Source organism: Dendropsophus ebraccatus, chromosome 13 (genome assembly GCF_027789765.1).
Source record: "Dendropsophus ebraccatus isolate aDenEbr1 chromosome 13, aDenEbr1.pat, whole genome shotgun sequence".
Classification (NCBI taxonomy): Eukaryota; Metazoa; Chordata; class Amphibia; order Anura; family Hylidae; genus Dendropsophus; species Dendropsophus ebraccatus.
The window spans coordinates 43,898,802-43,919,622 of record NC_091466.1 but is presented as its reverse complement, the minus strand read 5'-3'; the positions used below and the strand labels follow the sequence as shown (position 1 = coordinate 43,919,622).

General features: G+C 42.4%; 1 protein-coding gene across 1 annotated transcript in view; it reads left to right on the top strand.

Annotated features, from left to right (window-relative positions):
- The first annotated feature begins 545 nt into the window (after positions 1-545).
- Positions 546-20,821, top strand: part of RHOJ (ras homolog family member J) — a 60,071-nt gene continuing 39,795 nt past the window's right edge. Inside the window, exon 1 of the mRNA XM_069951094.1 lies at positions 546-1,101. Within this exon, the coding sequence (XP_069807195.1) occupies positions 891-1,101 (211 nt within the window). The 5' untranslated portion in view covers positions 546-890. The remainder of the gene's footprint in view (positions 1,102-20,821) is intronic.

Here is a 20,821-nt window from a genome sequence, read left to right as displayed (position 1 = left end):
TAACCATATTAAAGAATAGTCCTTTATAAACATCTCGAATATGTTAGGCCAAGGACCGCCAACCTTCAGTTGTCAGGGTATGAATTCTAGTTTTGCAACCACTTGAGAGCCACAAGTTGGCCGCCACTGTGTTAGGTAAAGTATCTCAAAACTATAGTTATACTAACAGGAAGCAAAACGGTTAACAGGAATTGGTTCTGCTTTGCAGCATGTAATAGTTTGATTACAGCACTGCAGTGACATCATCGGTGTCTCTCCAGCCAGGAGAAGAAGGAGGAAGTTTAACTCTCGAGGCTGCAGTGGGACCTCTAGTGTTATTGTAACTTGCAGTGTTGGCAAAGTTCCTGTATAGTTCAAACACACACAGAGCTCCCATTGTTCCTCACTGTTCTCCAGCCCATTGATCCTAATATGGAATTCAGCAGGAAACTCATGATTTCCTGACACCGAGCAAGCCCAAAAAGAAAGATTATGAAAAAAAAAAAAAAAATCTCCATCCTCCTGCCTGCCCTCCCTTCTATAGTAGATACTGGATAGAGTGGAGGCTGGGAGAGGATTAGCAGCGAGCTCTGATTTCTGTGGTCAGCCTACTGGAGGGACAAGTGACGTCCACACGTCTAATTCCCCCCCCTGTGATGCACAAACACTGAGCTGTGTGTGTCAGGATGAGGGAAAGTCTGGGAAGTCTGTGAATTGGAGCAATGAGTAACTCAAACACTTGCATGCAAAATACCAACCCTACAAGCACACAAAGTAGCAAAGTATGATCATTGGAGGACACTGCAGCAGAATGTGGGGTGCAATATGATTTCCAGCCTCTTACGGGGACACTAGGAAAAGGAATTCGGATACCAGATTGTTTCTTTCTTTTTTTTTCTTTTTTGTTCCTCATGTGCTCCGAAAGGAGTTTGCAGCCGCCAGACATGGATAGGAGAGAGGAAAATAACAGCAGTGGGTCTGGCAGCATTAACAGCATGAAGAGGATGCTGAAGTGTGTGGTGGTTGGAGACGGTGCGGTTGGGAAAACTTGTCTGGTGATGAGTTATGCCAATGATGCGTTCCCTGAGCAGTATGTGCCAACTGTGTTCGACCACTACGCAGGTAAGGGAGCGTTCCATTCCTTTGTAATTTCTATGTATAAGTCAACGTAGAGGCGCTTGGGCATCAGTACGCTTTGTAGTTACTAACTTTATGGTCCATTACCTGCCACAGATATCAGTGTGTTCTTTTTTGTATCTTTTTAATCGATTTTTAATTCTTGACTGTCATTCGTGCTCTTATTCGTCCTAAAATTAGGAATGGCTGAAAATTACCATTATGTACAGGTTGTCTCAGGATAAACATTGGAGACATTTGCCACCAGTGTCTGATTGGCAGTGGTCTAACCATTATGCCCCTGACAATCATCTATGCCATGCTTTGTCTTCTGTCAGTTCTGCTCAGCTTTCTTCATATTCCGCATGGTCGATCAACTATAGTAAGAAAAAAAAAAAGTTGTATGGAGGCTAAAAATGGTACAGTGCTGAACTCCTACAGCTGCTGATTTGTTCTAGTGATCAGTGGGAATCACAGTGGTCGCCCACAGATGGGGCTCTGATGGCATATCCTAATACGACCCATCTATGGTATCTTTGGTCACGTGACCTAAAGCTTTCATAGCATGGTGTCTGATTGTCGACTGCTATGCACTCAACTGTTGCCCCCTTAAAATCTAAACCTGCTAGTTCAACAAAAACTTTCATCCAAAGGGGTTTTTCCATATCAACTTGTATTCCTTAGAATTCCTGAGAATGGAGACAAAACTGTTGCCAGAATAAATATTGCGCACCACCTTTGCGGAACCAGCGCTTTATCCATTCTCAATGGAGCCGCCGGCCAAATATTTCTGAATACATTGAAAATTTTTTGCCCGTTCTCGAAATCAGTGGGACGCCCAGATCCTCACTGATCAGCTTGTTGTGGTCTATCCTATGAAAGGAGATAACAAATTGCAATGAGAATACTTCAACTTCACATGCGATCTGCATTGCAGTCTATGAAGGTAACTTGCTTGTGACCTGTCTGCAATTTGGTCATTTTTTTAACTAGTGAATGCTAAATAGTCATACGGACGCAAAGTTGCATGCATAGAGCATAAATTCTCTGGTTACATAATTTGTCAAAACCTGATGTCATACAACCATTGTTTCTGTGTAGCGCTAGCTTAACCCAATCAGGACCGGTCCAAAAATGACCTTTAGGGCCATGGCCTATTTTTCAAATCTGACCTGTCTCTCTTCATGTGGTTATAGCTCTGGGATGCTTTAACTTATCAAAGCAATTGTGAGATAATTGTTTGTTTGTTTGTTTGTTTTTTACATATTGTAGTTTAGGTTAGTAGTAAATTTTTGCTGCTATCCTTACAATTTTCTTTAGCATTTTTCTAACTTTAGTCACCGTGTGAGTTAAATAATGTGAAAATATTATTGCCAGTGTTGCTACAGACGCAATGATACCAAGTATATGCTTATTTTATTTCTACATTTATTATTTGTATTGGAGAACATGGGGATTATGGCGATTCTGGTCCCAATAGTTGCGGCAGATTCCCAACTATGATTGACAGCTGGGACATGCCACGGATGGGATGCGCACAGCTTCTTTTCGAACTTTGGGTCCAGCCTGTTTCATTCAAAGACATAACTGTGAACCCGTTTGCGTTGTACATTTCCGTCTATTTGCGGGAACGGGTTGCTAGTGCCCACACACCTCCAATAACAGACAGCCATTCATTTATTTGGCCAACAGCTAACTTTTCCCATCCCTCCATAACTTTCCCCATGCTTCTATACACATGTATGTTAAAGAGGGAGGAGAAAAATGCCACCAGATGGCTTTGGCAGCAGCATACCTCACAGAGAACAAATGGATGGGGAAGTTGAAACCCAACATGCATGATCCTTCTCTTCCAGAGTGGTGTTGTTTCTGGAGGAAAGCATTTATGTTTTTCTGATCCCACATGCCATAGGGGTACTCTGGAGAAAAAAAAAGTTTGCAAATCATCTGATGTCAGAAAGTTATTCAGATTTGCAAATTACTTCTTAAAAAAAAAAAAATCTTCCAATACTTATGAGCTTCTGTATGTTCTGCAGGAAGTGGTGTATTACTTTCAGTCTGACACAGTGCTTGCTCTCTGCTGACATCTCTGGCCGAGACAGGAACTGTCCATAGCAGGAGAGGTTTTCTGTGGGGATTTGCTACTGCTCTGGACAGTTCCTGAAATGGACAGAGTGCTGTGTCAGACTGGAAAGTATACATTAGTTCCTGCAGGACATACAGCAGCTGATAAGTACTGGAATACTTGAGATTTTTTTTAAACAGAAGTAATTTACAAATCTGTATAACTCTTTGTGATAGGTGATTTAAAAACATTTTTTTCTCTAGACCACCTCAACAGCCAGTGATTCAATGCCTTCCATCAGGAATAGAGATGAACAAACTTTAAGTAAGTTCATCTTTGTCTGAACCCAAACTCTCTGTATTTGATGACCAATGGCTGAAGAAGTTTAATGCAGCCCTAAGGCTGCCTGGAAAACATGGATACAGCCATAGGCCATAGGCTGTATCCATGTTTTCCAGGACTCCCTAGAGCTGCATAAACACCCACCCCAAATAAATAATAACAGACAAGCAATTGTGATTAAAAAAAAAATAATAATCTGCTGTGTATTTAATATGGGAAATCAAAAGTGTACAGGCGGGTTTTGTACAATAAACATTTTAAGATTCATGAACCCAAAACGGGAGGTGCAACCGTGTCCCCTTCTTTATTGAAGTGGGGACCCTGTCAGTAATCAGTGATTGCCAGGGTGCCGCTGCTGTTCGGTGCCCACACTACACAGTGAATGGAGCAAAGACACCAGTGTAGTGACCAGGCCTGGTTTCTGCAGGATCTAAGCCCTATATACATTACATAAATGTCTAAATCACGGAATCCAACCACTGGGTCCACTTGATCTCTCAAGAATGGGACTCCCAAAGCTCCTGTCTGAATAGACTGGCAGCATTCATACTCGACCGCTGCTCTATTCATTATCTATGAGTTAGCACCTGGATAATTCTGCAATCTGCCGCTCCATCCATTAACTATGGATAAATGTTCACAGTGGCAAAACCCATAGATTTGTATGATTATATAGCAGATAATGGTAATTTGCTTTTCCAAATACTTTCTATGAAGTAGACATAAGTGTCTATGTAACCATGACCCTTAGGACCTGGTATGAACTTTGTGGCCTCTTTCATACATCTCTTGGACAGTGTTAAAAGAAAAATGATGTCCTATTCAGCTATATTCTCCTTTTTCCTTCCTATTTTCTTTCCCTTAATATATCATTACATTTGTCTGTCATATAGAAGGGAAGTGAAATGTGCCACTGTAGTAGAATGTTCTCAATCTCCGAGTCTTTTTGTCTTTAGTGCTGTCTCCTGTTCACACTTGTTCACACTCGGTAGGCCCCCTGTTAGGACTCGCGCCGTCCATTTGGCTCCTGGCGTCGCCAATGCGTGCAACCAAAGCGTGCATAGCAACCGCTCAGGCCGAATGCTTGTTATGTTTTGCTCTACTTTACTCTACTATTGCTTGTTGTAGCAGTGGCCAGTGTATCTCTCTCTGGCTGACCAGCATAAGTGTAGTGTGTTCATTGATTGTTGACTGACAGCTGACTGGTTGGTATCTAGGCAGGACCTGGAGCCTCAGCCCCAATCATGTCTGGGTGGAAGGGAAAGAGGGGGGAAGGACATGGTCTTAGCCTGATCTACAGCACTGTACTCTGGCCCAGGAAGTCTCCCTCACCTTTCAAATCATAGCAGATCCACTTCAGGCTGGGGCTTGCATCAGGGGACCGGACTGTGAAGGCAATCTCTTCATAGTTGTAACCTCTCTCCCTGGACAGAGAGTGACGGCTTCAGGGCTCACCTGTCCTTGTGTCTTCCTGTCCAATCCTAACACCACCTGAACACAAGCCTGTTATCGTCTATACCAGGGGGTCTCTAGGACCTCACTGTAGTTCCTTATCTATTACATTTGGTGCCTTGTTCCACCAAAATATATAATCTCAGAAACCTAACCTATGGGGCCTCTAAAATATGTTGATACAGTTGGGTAAATTTGGTACACTGACAATTTTTTCCACCTACAAAGAATCGAATATCGTTTTTATCATAAGTACACCTCACCTGTGAGAGACATATTCCAGTAAAGCCCATTGTATGTTTTTTTTAATAATTACTTAGCATTTTATTGCATGAAATAAATATTTGATACAATAGAAAAATAGAACTTAATACTTGATACATAAGCCTTTGTTTGCAGTTACAGAGTATAGTTACAGCAACCCATTCCTCCGTACAGATATTCTCCAGATCTTTCAGGTTTCAGGGCAACATTGAGTTTCAGTTCCCTCCAAAGATTCTTTATTGGATTCAGGTCTAGAAACTGGCTAGGCCACTCCAGGACCTTGAAATGTTTTTTATTCAGCCACTCCTTAGTTGCCCTGGCTATGTGTTTTCGGTCATTGTCATGCTAGAAGACCCAGCCACGACCCATCTTCAATGGTCTTACTGAGAGAAGGAAGTTGTTGGATAAAATATTGTAATACACGGCCCCATCCATCCCCCCTTCAATACGGTGCAGTTGACCTGTTGACTTTGCAGAAAAGTACCCCCCAAAGTATAATATTTCCACCCCCCCATTGCTTTAAAGCTGGAACTGTGTTTGTGTGGTTCTACTCATCCTCCTTCTTCCTTCAAACACGGGAAGTGGGGTAGATACTAAAAAGTTCTATATTGGTCTCGTCTGACCACATGACCTTCTCCCATACCTCCTCTGGATCATCCAGATGTTCATTGGCAAACTTCAAATGGGCCTGGGCATGTGCTGGTGTGAACCTTATCTGCCCTGCAGGATTTTAATCCATGACAGTGTAGTGTGTTACCAATGGTAAACTTTGAGACTCTAGTCCTCCCGTGTAGTTCCTGACCTTTTCAGAATCATCCTTACCCAAGGGTCTTGCATGCAGCCCCAGACTGAGGAAGATTGAGAGTCATTTAGTGTTTCTTCCATTTTCTCATAGTTGCGCCAACAGTAGTTACCTTCTCAGCAAGCTGCTTGCTTAGCTATAGGGAGCGGCGCAGCGCTGAAAGGCCGGGAGCTTGATGAGCAGAGTGCTGATCTAACCAAGCACTTTCCTTTATTTAGATGAGTGATTCGCTCATCTCTACTTGCCGGGCCTTAACAAGGGCAGGCACATTCTCCTTGGAAAGGCCAATGGCGGCTAAGGGCCAGCCAATGCTGGTGAGGCACTGGCTGTCAAGAAAACCTCCAAGTATCGTGAATTGGTTGGTGCAGTCTTAAGAGAGATATTATAAGGAAAGGATTTAGATAACCAAAATGATTCTTCCTGATCCCTGAGGGGTCGGGTGGGGATATTGTTTTTGTTCATGTAGTTAGAAAAGTGAGTACATATTTAATTGTTTGGTGAATTTAAAAAAAGCTAAAATCTTTAAATCCACACACAGGCTTTTTTAATGTATGCATAGTCTCACTTTTGTTTGCGCTCTTTGCCTCGAAGACTCTGATCTTCAGAAAGATGAATAAGATGAATATTGTCTGAATGACGGCCATTCAAAACTGGATCAAGCTTTTTTTTTTCTGGACTGATGCATAACAGCCGGGTCACAGTGTAACAGGCGGCGTGGGTGAGAGCACCGTCATGGTAATAATCACTGTATGATTAATTCCTCATTTACGCCACAAATATTGTTTTCTATTCACTTTCTCCTAAAAGTTCAACTTTTCCCTCCTACTGTGGCTCCTACGCTGAAGTAAAATATGGCAGAATATGCAATGGTATGATTACTTTAACACAGAAGTATTGTACACAAGAGACCTGTAAAATGTACTCTAGTGAAGAGTAGGGTTTGGGATATCATCTTCAATTGAAGTAAAGACTTATAAACCCCATACTTAATATGGTGGCCATATAGGAAAATGTAGTATTAGCTCTACATCTAACTAGTGGGAAGTGCGTACTGTCTCACCATACTCTTCCTCCGAGTGCCTTTGAATTTCATTTGAATGTCTCTGTTGTTTCTTACAGATTCTGAAAGTCTGCCAGATAAAACCTGTGGCATGTTCAGTCACATTAATGTGCTATTGAGGTATTCTACCATGGAAGCTTTCCTTCTAGGGGAGAATGCAATGCTTTATAGAGTGCTTAATTGTCTATAGAAAGTGATTTTTTTTTATCCTCTGTTTAAAAAAAAATCTATGATCTATCCAGTGGGATAGAATTGGATAAAAAATATATATATAATCACTATCCGCCTCACTAATCTCCAGCCTTGGCTTTTCCACCCTTACTCAGGTCCCGGCTGACCTCCGAGTCTTAGTACCCAGTCTCAATGCACAGGAAATGGCTGGGAATGGGCAGTAGCTAATCACTGGCTGAGGGGTGGCTGAACAGTCAGCAATTGGCCGATCTTATTCGTAAATCCTTTAAAAGTGTCCCAGGCATTAGAAAAAGTTTTGACATTTTACAAAGACCTAAAAAGTCTTGATCAGTCAGAGTCTGAGTGTTCAGATTCCACTGATCATTAGAAGGAGCATAGAGAAGTAGACAAAGTGAGTCTTATTATAAGTCTACAGAGAGATGGAATAGGAAATGAGTAAAGATGAGCGAACCTTGAGCATGCTTGAGTCGATCCGAACCCGAACTTTCGGCATGTGATTAGCGGTGGCTGCTGAACTTGGATAAAGCCCTAAGGTTATGTGGAAAACATGGATATAGTCATTGGCTGTATGCATGTTTTCCAGACAACCTTAGAGCTTTATCCAAGTTCAGCAGCCCCAGCTAATCAAATACCGAACGTTTGGGTTCGGATCAACTTGAACCTGAACCCGGTTCGCTCATCTCTAGAAATGAGCCAGGGAGTGAAGTGCTTAAAGGAGAACTATCAGCAGGTTAGACTAATCTAACCTGCTGATAGCCCCCGATAGCGCTGGGAATGCTGAGGAAGAAGGTATGTGTTTTACCTTGCTCCTCAGTGCCAGTCCTGCGTTGTTAGTTGGCGTAAAGTCCACTCTGGAGCGCCCTTAGGAGCACTGCTGTGTCATCCAGGCTGCATTGATTATCATTGAAAGGCAGTCCTCCTAACAGTGCTCCGGAGCTGAGTTTACCCTGACTAACAACGCAGGACTGGCGCAGAGGGGGAAGGTAAGAGACATACCGTTCTCTTCAGCGTCCCTGGTGCTATAGGGGTCTATAATCAGGTTAGATTTGTCTTACTTACTGATAGTTCCCCTTTAACCACGTTCTTCTCCTGCCTCGTTTTAGCAGGGGCCTACCATGTAAAAAAAATTTCTAATGACAGGGAGACACGAAGTATTGAAAATCTGGCCTTACAATAAGGTATCAATGTATTATTCATAGATATTACAGGAGCCTCCAACCCCCAATGCTTACATTATAATAGCTTATCCATTTTAAAGCCATCAATTCATAATTCAGACACAAAATTGCTCCGCTACTAGTCTAAAGAAGACATCTACTATTGAGAAGATTCTCTCTGTAAGAACCCCTACAAGCCGATTAGTTTCACATTACAGAAAATGAAGATATTTAGTGGCCAGGCCTCGAATTTTTGTGGTTGTTAAACTGGGTGAGGAGGCAGAACAGGCAGCGCTCTTAGCTCCAATTAAACAGGATTTCTTTCAAAATTATATAAATTCTGTACAGTAGATTAATCCTTGGAATAAAGTCTGGTGTTGTCCCCTTAAATTTATTAGTCAAGCTATTAGGATTGTATTTCCTTTGTAGCGTTAACTTTACATAAACTTCAACAAAATCATGTTATTATTTGTCTATTATGATGCAGAGCCAGATCTGAAGAGTAGATGAGCAACTGGGGCAAATCATGGGGTAGGCCAACATGATTTATTACATGGATAACACTGTAACTTGGAGCAAACTGGAGCATGCTCTGTACATTCTGAGCTCTGTACAGTCTAATTGCTGATGGCTAAAGAAGTTGGATGCAGCCCTAGGTAGTCCTGGAAAGCATGGACACAGCCACAGGCCTAAGACTCCCTACGGCTACATCCAACTTCTTTAGTCACCGGCAATTAAAAGCCCAACACAAGATGGATTATAGCATGCTGAAGTTCTGCTCATCTCTAGACCTTATACTCCATTTAACTCTTACCCTATACTCATACCTACATGGTGGTCTGGTCACACTTAGTGGGTTGAAGAAGGTTCCTGCAACATTTGAAGCTGTAACACCTCCACGCTTCTCCTCCCATACCGGAGCATGCTTGGTCACAGCTTTAAGGTGTCAATCAAGCAGGAGGGGGAGAGAGGAGGCAGCATACAGTATCAGGGAATTGAAAGCATGAAGCATATCAGGAACTCTTTGTACAAGAGAATAAATTTATTTTTCTACATTCTGGAAGCACAGTTGGATATATGAAAGGTACCATGTGTCTCCTTGACCTAACAGCTATCTAACAGTGTCAGCAGTTTGGAACGTGAATTGCAGCTGACAGTTTCCCTTTAAGTTCTGAGTGGTTTAAATACAAGGGGCTCCTACAGGTCCAGCAGAAGGCAACCCCATCGAGAGATTACTTTGTAGTCAATCATTAACAGTATGAAGTAATTTAAAGACAACCTGTTAGACCTTAGGGTCTATTACATGGTGGGGCCTTTTACATGAGACAATTATCGGCTAAACAGACTGACTAATGTAATAGACCCATCGATCAGCCAATGAAGGAGCAATCCTATTGGTGGGTTTTTATTGTAGATTATATAAATTGTAAAAAAAAAAAAAAAAATCGGGAGATTTATAACACTAAGATTACGACTTTGGTTGCGCAGCACAATGATCTCAAAACACTGTAGATGACATCAAGGAAAGGTGTAACATTGCGACATGCGAAGAACCCACAGGCCAGCACTGTAATAGTTTCTTCAATAAACTCTGCCAGGGACCATTAGTGGACAACGGTTCTATTGTATTGCTGCAGTCCATATTTGCTATGTATATGGACATGTTTTATGTGCTGCCCCACTATCTTCAAGTTTTCTAAGAACTATTAAGGGGCCACACAGCAGTCTCAGTTGCATCAGATTTGGGAGACGTGTGCCTCTTTTTAACGGGGTTATCCTTCTTCCAGAGACAGCACCACTCTTGTCTCCAGTTCAGGTGGGGTTTGCAATTAAGATCCATTCACTTTGAGGGTACAAACCCACACACCGTATACGCAGCAAATACGCAACAAATACGCAACAAATACGCAGCAAATACGCAGCAGTTTGATGGTGAAGATTTAATGCTGAGTTCAGTTATTTAGATCTAATCTGCTGCGTTTTTGTTGCGTATTTGTTGCGTTTTTGCTGCGTATTCGCTGCGTATCGCAGCAGTAAATACGCTGTGTATACGGTGTGTGGGTTTATACCCTCAAACTGAATAACAAAACCACACTTGAACTGGAGACAAGAATGGTGTTGTTTTTGGAAGAAAGTGGCCATGTTTTTGTAGCACTGGATAACCCCTTTAAATCTTGTGCGGGACACAGTAATAAGGACTTAAAGAGGTTATCCGGGATTAGAAAAAGCACAGGTACTATTTTGCAAAAACATTACAACCCCTATCCTCAGGTTGTGTGTGGTATTACAGTTCCACTCCATTCACTTCAATGGAACTAAGCTGCAAAGCTCACACCCAAACTGAGGACAAGAGTGGCACTGTTTCTGGAAGAAAGCAGTCAACCCCTTTAAGGGTAGCTTCACACGTATCGGATCCGCAGCGGATTTCACGCTGCGAGTCTGCAGCAAAATCCGCTGCGGATCCTGTACTGTGAGCTGTGAAGCTGAATGGGTCCCCTTTAACCCCCCCACCGCAGTCCGCCCACCCGGCCGGGGGGTTAAAGGGGCCAGGGCCCATACAAGCAGCACATCTGCTGCGTGTATGGGACCCATTTAGCTTCACAGTACAGGATCCGCAGCGGATTTCGCTGCAAACTCGCAGCGGGAAATCAGCTGCGGATCCGGTACGTGTGAAGCTACCCTAAGACACCCTTAAAGAAATGTTCCTCATTTTAGGCACTTTATTATGATAAACAGAATGTGCTAGAGATTTTCATCCTGCACTCTTCTCTAGCTCTATTTCCACTCTATGTCCACTGTCTGTCAGGGAAAACGTGTCTCTGTTAAAAGAGACAGTAAGGGGAAACACAAGGCATAGCGTTACTGCAACCCTTGACTGCATGCATGCTAACTGAGGCTTTCTCTATCCTCCAGAGTGTCCATTAATGTAGATTAAGGATACCTTCTCTCCTCAGCAGCAGCAGCAGCAGCAGTTCAGTGCTTAGTGTAACCCCTTCACTGCTATGTGGCTACAGTTTCTTTCCTTTCTGCACCTTGCAGAGCCAGTGCATCAGTAAACCTTTCTCCCCTAGTATCCCAGAGCAGAGTGTCACCTGTTCAATCCAATGCACCTTTACTAGCACTATATGGGTGAGTTCACACTGACATTTCAATTCTTTTCATGGAACGCAGAATCGGCCTGGCCATAGAATGGTGTCTATGGCACGGGAGGAGAGGCGCGCCGCCGTGAACGGGTACGAAGGATGGAATCCGTCAGATCTTATCCGTGGGGATTCCGTAGTGTGAACCTACCCAAAAAATTGACATGTCAATTCTTTGGGCGGATTCTGCTAGAGGAATCCTATAGAAGTAAATGGGAGCTTAAATTCATTCATTCATTGAATTCCGCTTAATTTCTCCTCGAATTCTGCTCAAATTCCACTCCTATTCTGCCAGAGCTGAATAGGCTAGGAATTTCAAGCAGAAAACTTTCCTATACAATTCCTCAAGAATTCTACAGTGTGAACCCACCCTATGGCCTCGTTCACACTGAGCAAAGGCTGCAGAGCTCTCCGCAGTAGAATCCCGCCGTGCTCAGTGTTCCGCTGTGAGTGAATGAGAGGGCGCACTCTCCTCCGCTGCCGCCGCTTTCCGTTCGAAGAAGTGACAAGTCATTTCTCTAAGCGGAGAGGGGAGGAAGCGGACGCGCGCGCGCCCTATCATTCACTCACAGTGGGACACTGAGGACGGATGGATTCCGTCGCATTTGCTCAGTGTGAACTGGGCCTATCATTGCAAAGCAGAGAGAAGTCAGTGTTGTCCTGTAATTGGCCAGACAGCTAAGGTAGAGGAACTCCCCGTGTGTGTACGGCTGGCAAACAGACCAACTCTGGTAGTATTTCACACCTGATGTTATTATAGTGAGTGCATTCACCACTAGTGTTCTTTTTATGGGATATCCTCAAATTATGACCAGTTGGTGACCAGGGAATCTCTTTGTAATGTTCTATTACACAGGTCAACAGCATTTTTGGGGCCAAAGATATTTCAACGAATTTAGGGTAACTTTGGGGTGCTGATTCTGAATATGTCATCAGTTTTGCCAGATTGGCTCAAGTTTTTGAGAATTTTCGTGAAATGTGTAAAAAAAAAGACGTAATTTGCTACACGCGCATTAATTTTATTGCTATTGTCATGAATACAATAAATTTTACAAAGTAAATGTTGATTTTAGTTTATTTTAACTAGTTTTAGAAAGTAATCTTCAAAAATGAACAAGACATGAAAATAAACTTGAGCCAATTTGGCAAAACTGATAGCATATTCAGAATCAGCACCCCAAAAATACCCCAAAATCATTAAAATATTTTGGACACCAGTTAATTTTTTTTTTTTTGTTTACCTGTGTTATTGATAAATAACAAGGGACCAGACTCTTTTAGCTTAGGAATCCCTAATAGGACATAAACACAACCCAATTAAAATTATTTGTATAACTGCCCTATTAATTGCAATATAGAATTATGGGAGTTCAGCTGTATTTACGGTCCTCTGCCCTGTTCTAGTTGGTTTGCACTCTGGACAATACGTCCTGCATAGAATTAGGAGCAATTTTATGAAAGCTTATATACATTGATTTTTACCACATTCGGCTTTCCCTTTAAGCTTTGCAGATCTGGACAAGGATCCCATGACATCATCAGTCACGCTCTTTCATGGGACCGGCTGTGGTGGATGTCCTCAGGTTACATTATGAGATTAAACACATGGTTTACAAAATCGTACAGTGATGAACAATCTCCTCTCATAGACAGTACACACTTTCTTCCCAGCTCTCTGGCTGTATAGTAAAACTTCTAAACAGAGGTACAGGATTGTATTAACTCTTTCAAGTTTGAACCAAAATGGCCTTAAAGGGGAAGTTGAGCAAAAAAAAAAAAAAAAAAAATTGTGGTGCCAGATATTTGTCATTTACTTTTATAAAAAGAAATATCCAGTCTTTAATTACCCATCAGCTGCTGTATGTCGTGCAGGAAGTAGTGTATTCTTTCCAGTCTGAGACAGTGCTCTCTGCTGACACCTCTCTCTGTGGCAGGAACTGTCCAGAGCAGTAACAAATCCCCATTTAAAACATCCCCTGCTCTCCAGACTGAAAAGAATACCACTTCCTACAGGACATACAGCAGCTGATGAGTAAAGGAAGACTTGAGATTTTTTAAATAGAAGTAAATTACAAATCTCTGGCACCAGTCTGTTTGGATTTTCTTTTTTTTTTTGCTTAATTACACCTTTAAAGAGAAGGTCCTATGAAATAAAAAATATGCTGCATGTGGGGGCGGGGGTATGTGAAATTAATTTTAAAAAGTATATTTTCCCCATGGTGCCACTCTCACTGCTCTCTGACAGACACCAGGAGAAGTTTTTGGCCGGCTTCTTTGTTAGCTGGAATATCATGGCCCAGCTGATGGATTGCCTACTCACCAGTCTTTGACTGCTGCGGTGTCCCTCCCCAGTCACCGATTGGCTGAGCTGGCAATGCATCACTGAGGTATGTGATGTTGCATCTGCCGGAGACTGGTGACTGTCAGAAATTGCAGCGGGGGGCACAGAGATGGGTAAATATACTTTCTTTATTATGTTGCCGCAGCCCCTTTAGGGACCAGAGCCCATTTTTCAAATTTGACCTCTTTCACTTTATGGGATTATAGCCCTGGAATGCTTTTACTTATCCTAGGCATTCTGAGATTTGTTTTTTCCCGACTAATGACTTGCATTGGGCAATCGAGTATGGAAATGATGGCTTTGTGGCTGGCTTGCCCTGTATGTCTCCATGTGGACTCACAGAACAGTTTGTGAATAGGGGTCTACAACTGTAGTGAAGTCTTGTAGGGTACACTTGGGTGAGGTGTCTGGCTGGTGGGCGTACCCATGATGCTCTGTGTGATACAATCAGTCCAGACATTCATCCCAACTGGCAGAACAGGGGTTAATTTTACTGACGTCCACTGTCCATAACCAGGTCATAAGTCCTCCTTACAGCACAGGGTAGCAAGTTACAGACCTTTGGATAAACGCTTGGAATTTGGATCGCAGTTTCCTTTTGGTTGCACTAATAGGGATAGTACCAATAGCGCTTTTGTGTTGCTAATGGAGATATATGCAGTTATAAGATCCCCCACTGAGGAGGACCTACAAAGCTTGCCTGACTACAATGATGAGCATGCTTGGAAGATATTCATAGTAACTGGCATTACAATTCCCTATCACAGGGAAGCCTACAAAGAGTTAAGTGTTAGCAGAAGAGTCCTTGCACAGCTCACTCCCTCTTCTGACAAGACAATGCTTCCCCTGAGAGCTTGAACAGAATTGTAGGTATAAATGCCTCTGAAATGCCACATGGTATAGCGCCCCTCACAACCGGAGGTGACACTTTAGCAACTGGAACTGCTTTGGAGATTCTTTGGTTGGGCTAGAGATAGGTTAACATACCTCACAACAGGCTTTGCTGATATAGACTGAACCAGGCCTAGCTCTCATTCCTCACATGGCCTAGCAGGAAACAATCATGTCTGTAACCTTTAACATGTGATCCAGTACAGAGAAATATATAACCTTTGCACATCCAAATACTACTAGTACTACGTGTACTAGTAATATGTGCTTAAAAAAAAAGCAATGTGACAGATTATATATGTGATATTGTCCGCAGCAGCACAGGAAATACACCATATGAGTTGATGCCTCACCAGACTGGACCCAATCTGTGCAATATCCAAGAAGCTGGTTTGGAGACAGATTCAGAGGAGTTTATTCACACCAGTTAGTAATGTTTCAGCTGTATTGAAGCCTTTTTTCGATGACTTGAACTCTACTTACAATCACATAATTCTCCTTCACGTGCATGACAGTCCTACAACATTGTATTCTGAGGGTCTCTCCATTGCCTGGGCCCCCGTTACGTTAATCAGAGATGAGCCAATTTACAAATGCTCCAAGACGCAATTATGGAATCAGCTTGTGAATGTAAAATATCCATTACTTCCTCCAAGCAGATGGCGCGCACAAACGTTACGAGCTGATGAATTTTCCTCAACGTAGAGATCAATGAAGAGGAAAATGGAAGCAGATCATTTTCATAATGCATTTCTGTGTAATGTGCTAACCTGTGAGGGCGGGGGGGAGAAACTCATTTATGAAGCACAACAGTTCATTTATCAGGAGTGAGGCATCAATTTTCAGGCCGTACACTTGTAGGAGCCTCATTGAAAACAGCCATGTATTCATAATTGAGCAATTCATATTTGTCACAGCAAGAATTAGGTTAAAGGATCTCTTAATACATTTTATTGCTTTTGGCCTTATCACCGCACTGGAATCTGAATACCGCCACTAACAGCTTATTATAGGGAGGAAGTGACCGGAATCCCCTATCTACCTCATGAGAAAATAATTGCACCAGGTAAAGCAGTCAAGGACGGGGGACACATCCATTATCACTGTAATCTGCTTCTTGTCTAAGATGCTGAAGTCAATCACATGACTGAAAAGAGTATAGAAGGAGTTGAATGTAATTATTTTACAGACATTAAAGGGAAAAGACCTTTTAACTTTTACTTATACAGGGCTGATATAGGGGCTATAATTATATGAAGAGCAGAGGGTGCAGTCTGATAGGACCCAAAAGATCCCTCTAGAACAGGGTGTCAAACTCAGGCCCTCCAGTTGTTGCAAAACTACAATTCCCATCATGCCTGGACAGCCAAAGCTTTAGCATTGTAGTTTTGTAACAGCTGGAGGGCCGGAGGTTGACACCAGTGCTCTAGAAGAGTGCTTCTCAATTCCAGTCCTCAGGCCTCAGCAACAGGTCATGTTTTGAGGATTTCCTTAGTATTTCACAGGTGATATAATTATACTCAGTGCATCAGGTATTATCACAGCTGTCCTTTGTATGGGATATCCTCAAAACATGACCTGTTGGTAAAGCCAACTGGTAAAGGACTGGGATTGAGAAGCACTGCTCTAGAACATAAGAACAGACAAGTATAGTTGGAGTGGGCCCATATACCTCTGGTGAGGAGGGAAATGGAGGTAAAAGGGAGGCCCCAGACAAAACATGGAACAGGACCCACTATAGCACAGTAATTCAGAAGAGATTTGTGCATATAGGGTACAGTGCCCTTTCATTTAGGACCCCTTATTGAGGAAATTATGGCATGTTATGGCAGGTCGCAAAGGAGCCAATTGGTCAGTCATAAAAGGAAAAAATTAAAATGAGAGAAGCACGTAAGAACCGTTACACAACTGATAAATTTAGCAAAAATCACTCAAGTCCTTAATGCTGGTCCTTGTTACTTGACTTCATTGATGGCATGGAAATATACCCAATCACTGGACTAAGTGGTCCTATGCCATATGCTGCAAAAGACAGGGGTTGGCTGCAGTGGCCACATAGATATAGAGACAGCTCTTTGCTGCATCCAAGTTAAAAAAAAAAATCCCAGTGGGTTGGATTGGAATAATGTTGCTTGAATGTGGGAAACTTAGACAGTTAAAGTTCTTTTGGTTCATGGCATTTGAAGCCCAGTATTTTCAGAACTTTAAAATTCCCATTAAAGGTAACAAACTATCAGGAAAGGTCATACATTAGTTGGTGGCCCGTAGGGATGAGCGAACCTCGAGCACGCTCGAGTCCATCTGAACCTGAACTTTCGGCCTTTGATTAGCGGTGGCTGCTGAAGTTGGATAAAGCCCTAAGGCTATGTGGAAAACATGGATATAGTCATTGGCTGTATCCATGTTTTTCAGACAACCTTAGAGCTTTATCCAAGTTTAGCACCCACAGCTAATCAAATACCGAACAATCGGGTTCGGAAGGACTCGAGCATGCTCGAGGTTCGCTAATCTCTAGTGGCCTGTAAAGTACTTTTATTAATGCTCCCATTGCTGTGCCATATAGTGCCCAAATAATACATCCCTTAGTTAGGGACCTCCCAGGAGTACAGGTCATCTGGGGCAATGGTGCTTCCTTCACTTGTGACTAGAGTTGACCAGATCTCAAATAAGATTTGACAACACAGATTCAAATGAACCAGTCTGAATTTAGTCTTGTAAAAGTCACAAAAATTTGTGGGGCGACATGGATCACCAATGTGGTAGCCCAGTGGTCGTCCAATGTTAATATCAGCCATTGTCTTGACAGTAAAATTACATTCATATTGTAAGTTGGCCATACACATAAAAGCATAAGACACACACTGACTGATCTGTTACCTTGTAATTTGACCTATATTCATCCATAAAGTGTAGTGTATGGTGGCCATTATAAGTATACAAGATTTGTTCTGTTTCTTGCTTACTGCACAACTGGACAATGTTGTAGCGTCATTTGATAGAGGCCTCATTTATCAATAGGATGTAGCCATAAACCTATATATAGAAGCTTTTGGTTTCATTACTCCAGGCAATTTGTGCTTTCAGATGAATGATTCCTCTTTTCTACGCTGACACTTTTAAGGAAGTTTATTTTAGGATCCTGGCTGGTCACTGAGAGGGTAATGAACATGTATAAATTAAGTACAGGACGTTTTCAGAGTTTCCTGTGTTTTCCCAGCATGCAAAGAATACAGCACTTTTCTGCCTATTTTTATAGGTGAGAATGCAAAAAGAGAAAGGTTAAATTAGAGATGGACTGACTGGTGTGAAGGACAAACATGTAATTGAGGTGTTAGCATCATAAGCTTTTTGAGATGTTTTATCAGAGGTGTAAATTTTAATCTGTTATATAGCTTGCATCAGGGCCCTATCTTAAATGTAAGAGGTAGTTTTTGACAGGTTCCACCTTAAAAATACATTACGGCTACAGTATGTCCACACTATGTTAAAACAACGGACGCTGTTTTACATGTTCACCTGGCCCATAACGCATTATTGGCCGGATAAACATTATTTTAAAATTAGATTTGCTTTTCCAGGGAAATACATAGTGCTCGAAAAGAGCGCCCCTTTACCAGTGACTTCCTTTTAAGAGAAACTTTAACCCTGGGTCCCATCCCTTTAAGAGCGACTTGGCTCCTTTCCCTTTAAGAGCAACTTGGGTCGCGTCCCTTTAAGAGCAACACATGTCCCTTTAAGAGCGACATGGGTCCCGTCCCTTTAAGAGCGACATGGGTCCCGTCCCTTTAAGAGTGACATGGGTCCTGTCCCTTTAAGAGCGACTTGGGTCCCTTTAAGAGTGACATGAGTCCCTTTAAGAGCTACATGGGTTCCTTTTAAGAGCGACATGGGTCCCTTTAAGAGCGACATGGGTCCCTTTAAGAGCGACATGGGTTCCTTTTAAGAGCGACTTGGGTCCCTTTAGGTGTTAAACGCTCTTAAAGGGACCCAAGTGGGGAAATACCTTTGGCGGAATTAGAACTAAAATTGTTGACCAAAGCATCTGCCCAGGTTGGAGAGTTGTGGAGACAGCCAAGCCAGTGACTTTAAGGGTCACCATGCACCTTAGACTTAGACGGGCAAACCCACCACTTGCGGATGATGTCAGTGCTCATGGAAAATCAGGATCGACCCCTTTGTTTCAGAAGTGATAAGCCACAACACGAGCTCTCGCACTTCAGCAATACCCCTCTCCTCCACATAGAAAATACAGGAATACTCAGTCATGCTCCCTCAGATCATCAAAATGGTGGGGGACTCAGGTATGTGACCCATATGCCCTCTCTATAATTCGACCCTGTATCAATCTAAACTTGGCTTAGACTTTACTAGAGTTCACCTCTGCTGTTTCTTCATAGGAATAGAAAAATGGAATTCAAGCTGTGACAGATCTATGACATGATGGACCCCAATAGACCCCATTGTCTTATAGTGGGAACTATCAGGTTTAATTGTGGTGCCTGTTTTTTTTTACAGGAAGAATAGAGATGCGTTATTCTTCCTATCCAATATGACTGAATCTGCCACAGAGGCTGTGAATTGGAGCCCCAATGCAGATATGAACACAGCCGTACATGTATCTGACATTGCAGTGTCTCCACCATGGGTCACCTGGCATTCCATTAGCCCAGGAACAAGCCATAAAAGCTTTCTATATTAGTCCTAAGTCTCCAGCTGTGTTAAATTGAGATGTAAATGAACTCCATTTTCTTATCTGAGGCTGACATGGTGCCAAATCATAAAGAGTATTCTCCTTTTATTGTGTGACATTGTGCAGAGAGCCCGGATTGGCACATCGGATGCACTTCAGCCTGATATATTGTACGTATTCACAAAATGAGGTTTGGTAACAAATTGCAATGTTCTATAAGCTTCGTTGTTCTAAAAGAATGCATTAGATCAGTATGCAAAATCCACCCACTGTCTGTGTTAATGCCGGTATTGTGCTATGGTGACAAATGACAGAATGACACATTTATTATGGAGTAATAGCCAAAAGAGAGAGAGGCTTAGCCCAATGAAAAAGATCATTTATATGTGAGATGAGGAAAAAAAGTTACTAATGCGTCTAGAAGTAAATTTGTGAGACACGTCATGAGAGACGCCGAGGACAAAGCCCTCCATTCTTATTTCTTTAATCGTAAATTGTCTCATGTAAAGTGTTTCAATACAAGGAAAACAAAGAAGTAATAAGGTGGCCCTACTACAGCGTAGCATTCTGGTGGGCCGAGAATAAACAGTACAGATACGAGTCACAGCAGGTGTACATTTACATTTTCTCACTTTCAGGTTGTTGGGGCATGACGGGAATTGTAGTTTTGCAACAGCTAGAGAGCCACAGGTTGGGGAATAGTGCCTGAAAGGGGTTGTCCCATCTCCCCTTTATAGGTGGGTGGCGCCATGTCCTGCTCTTACTTCCTGGGGGAGCGAGGATGGGACGTAGTGGTGCTGAGCTGAATGTGCTAAAATAAAATAAGTGAAAACATAAATGAACATAAATAAAATAAATGAAACCTACTTACCAGCTCCCGACCACCACTCCTGTCACTGCCAGGCTAGCGATCTCATAGCTGATAGCGGTGGTTGGGATCCTAGGCTACAGCTGTCAACATAGCAGTGAAATAAAGGGGCCAACCTTCTAAAGAAAGCAATTTTGCTCATTTGCAGCATTGCCTTCTTTTGGATTAACAAAAGTTTAGGTGATGCGAATAACCGTATAAGAGATGATGGTCAATACGATACGTTCTTCTACAGTAGAAAAGTGCCCTGCAGTCATAATTCCTCTGACCCAGTTGGGTTTAGGCTAGGTTCACACTAGAATTGCAGAATCTGTTATGGGACACATTTTGTCTTGTTAGACTCCTGTAAAATAATGGACACTGGTGGAAAACCCAACCGACCCAAAGTCAAAGAGGTCTGTTGGTTTCTGTTTGTGTCCTTTGGTTCAGCGGTCCATACAACTCTATTTGACAGTGCCAAAT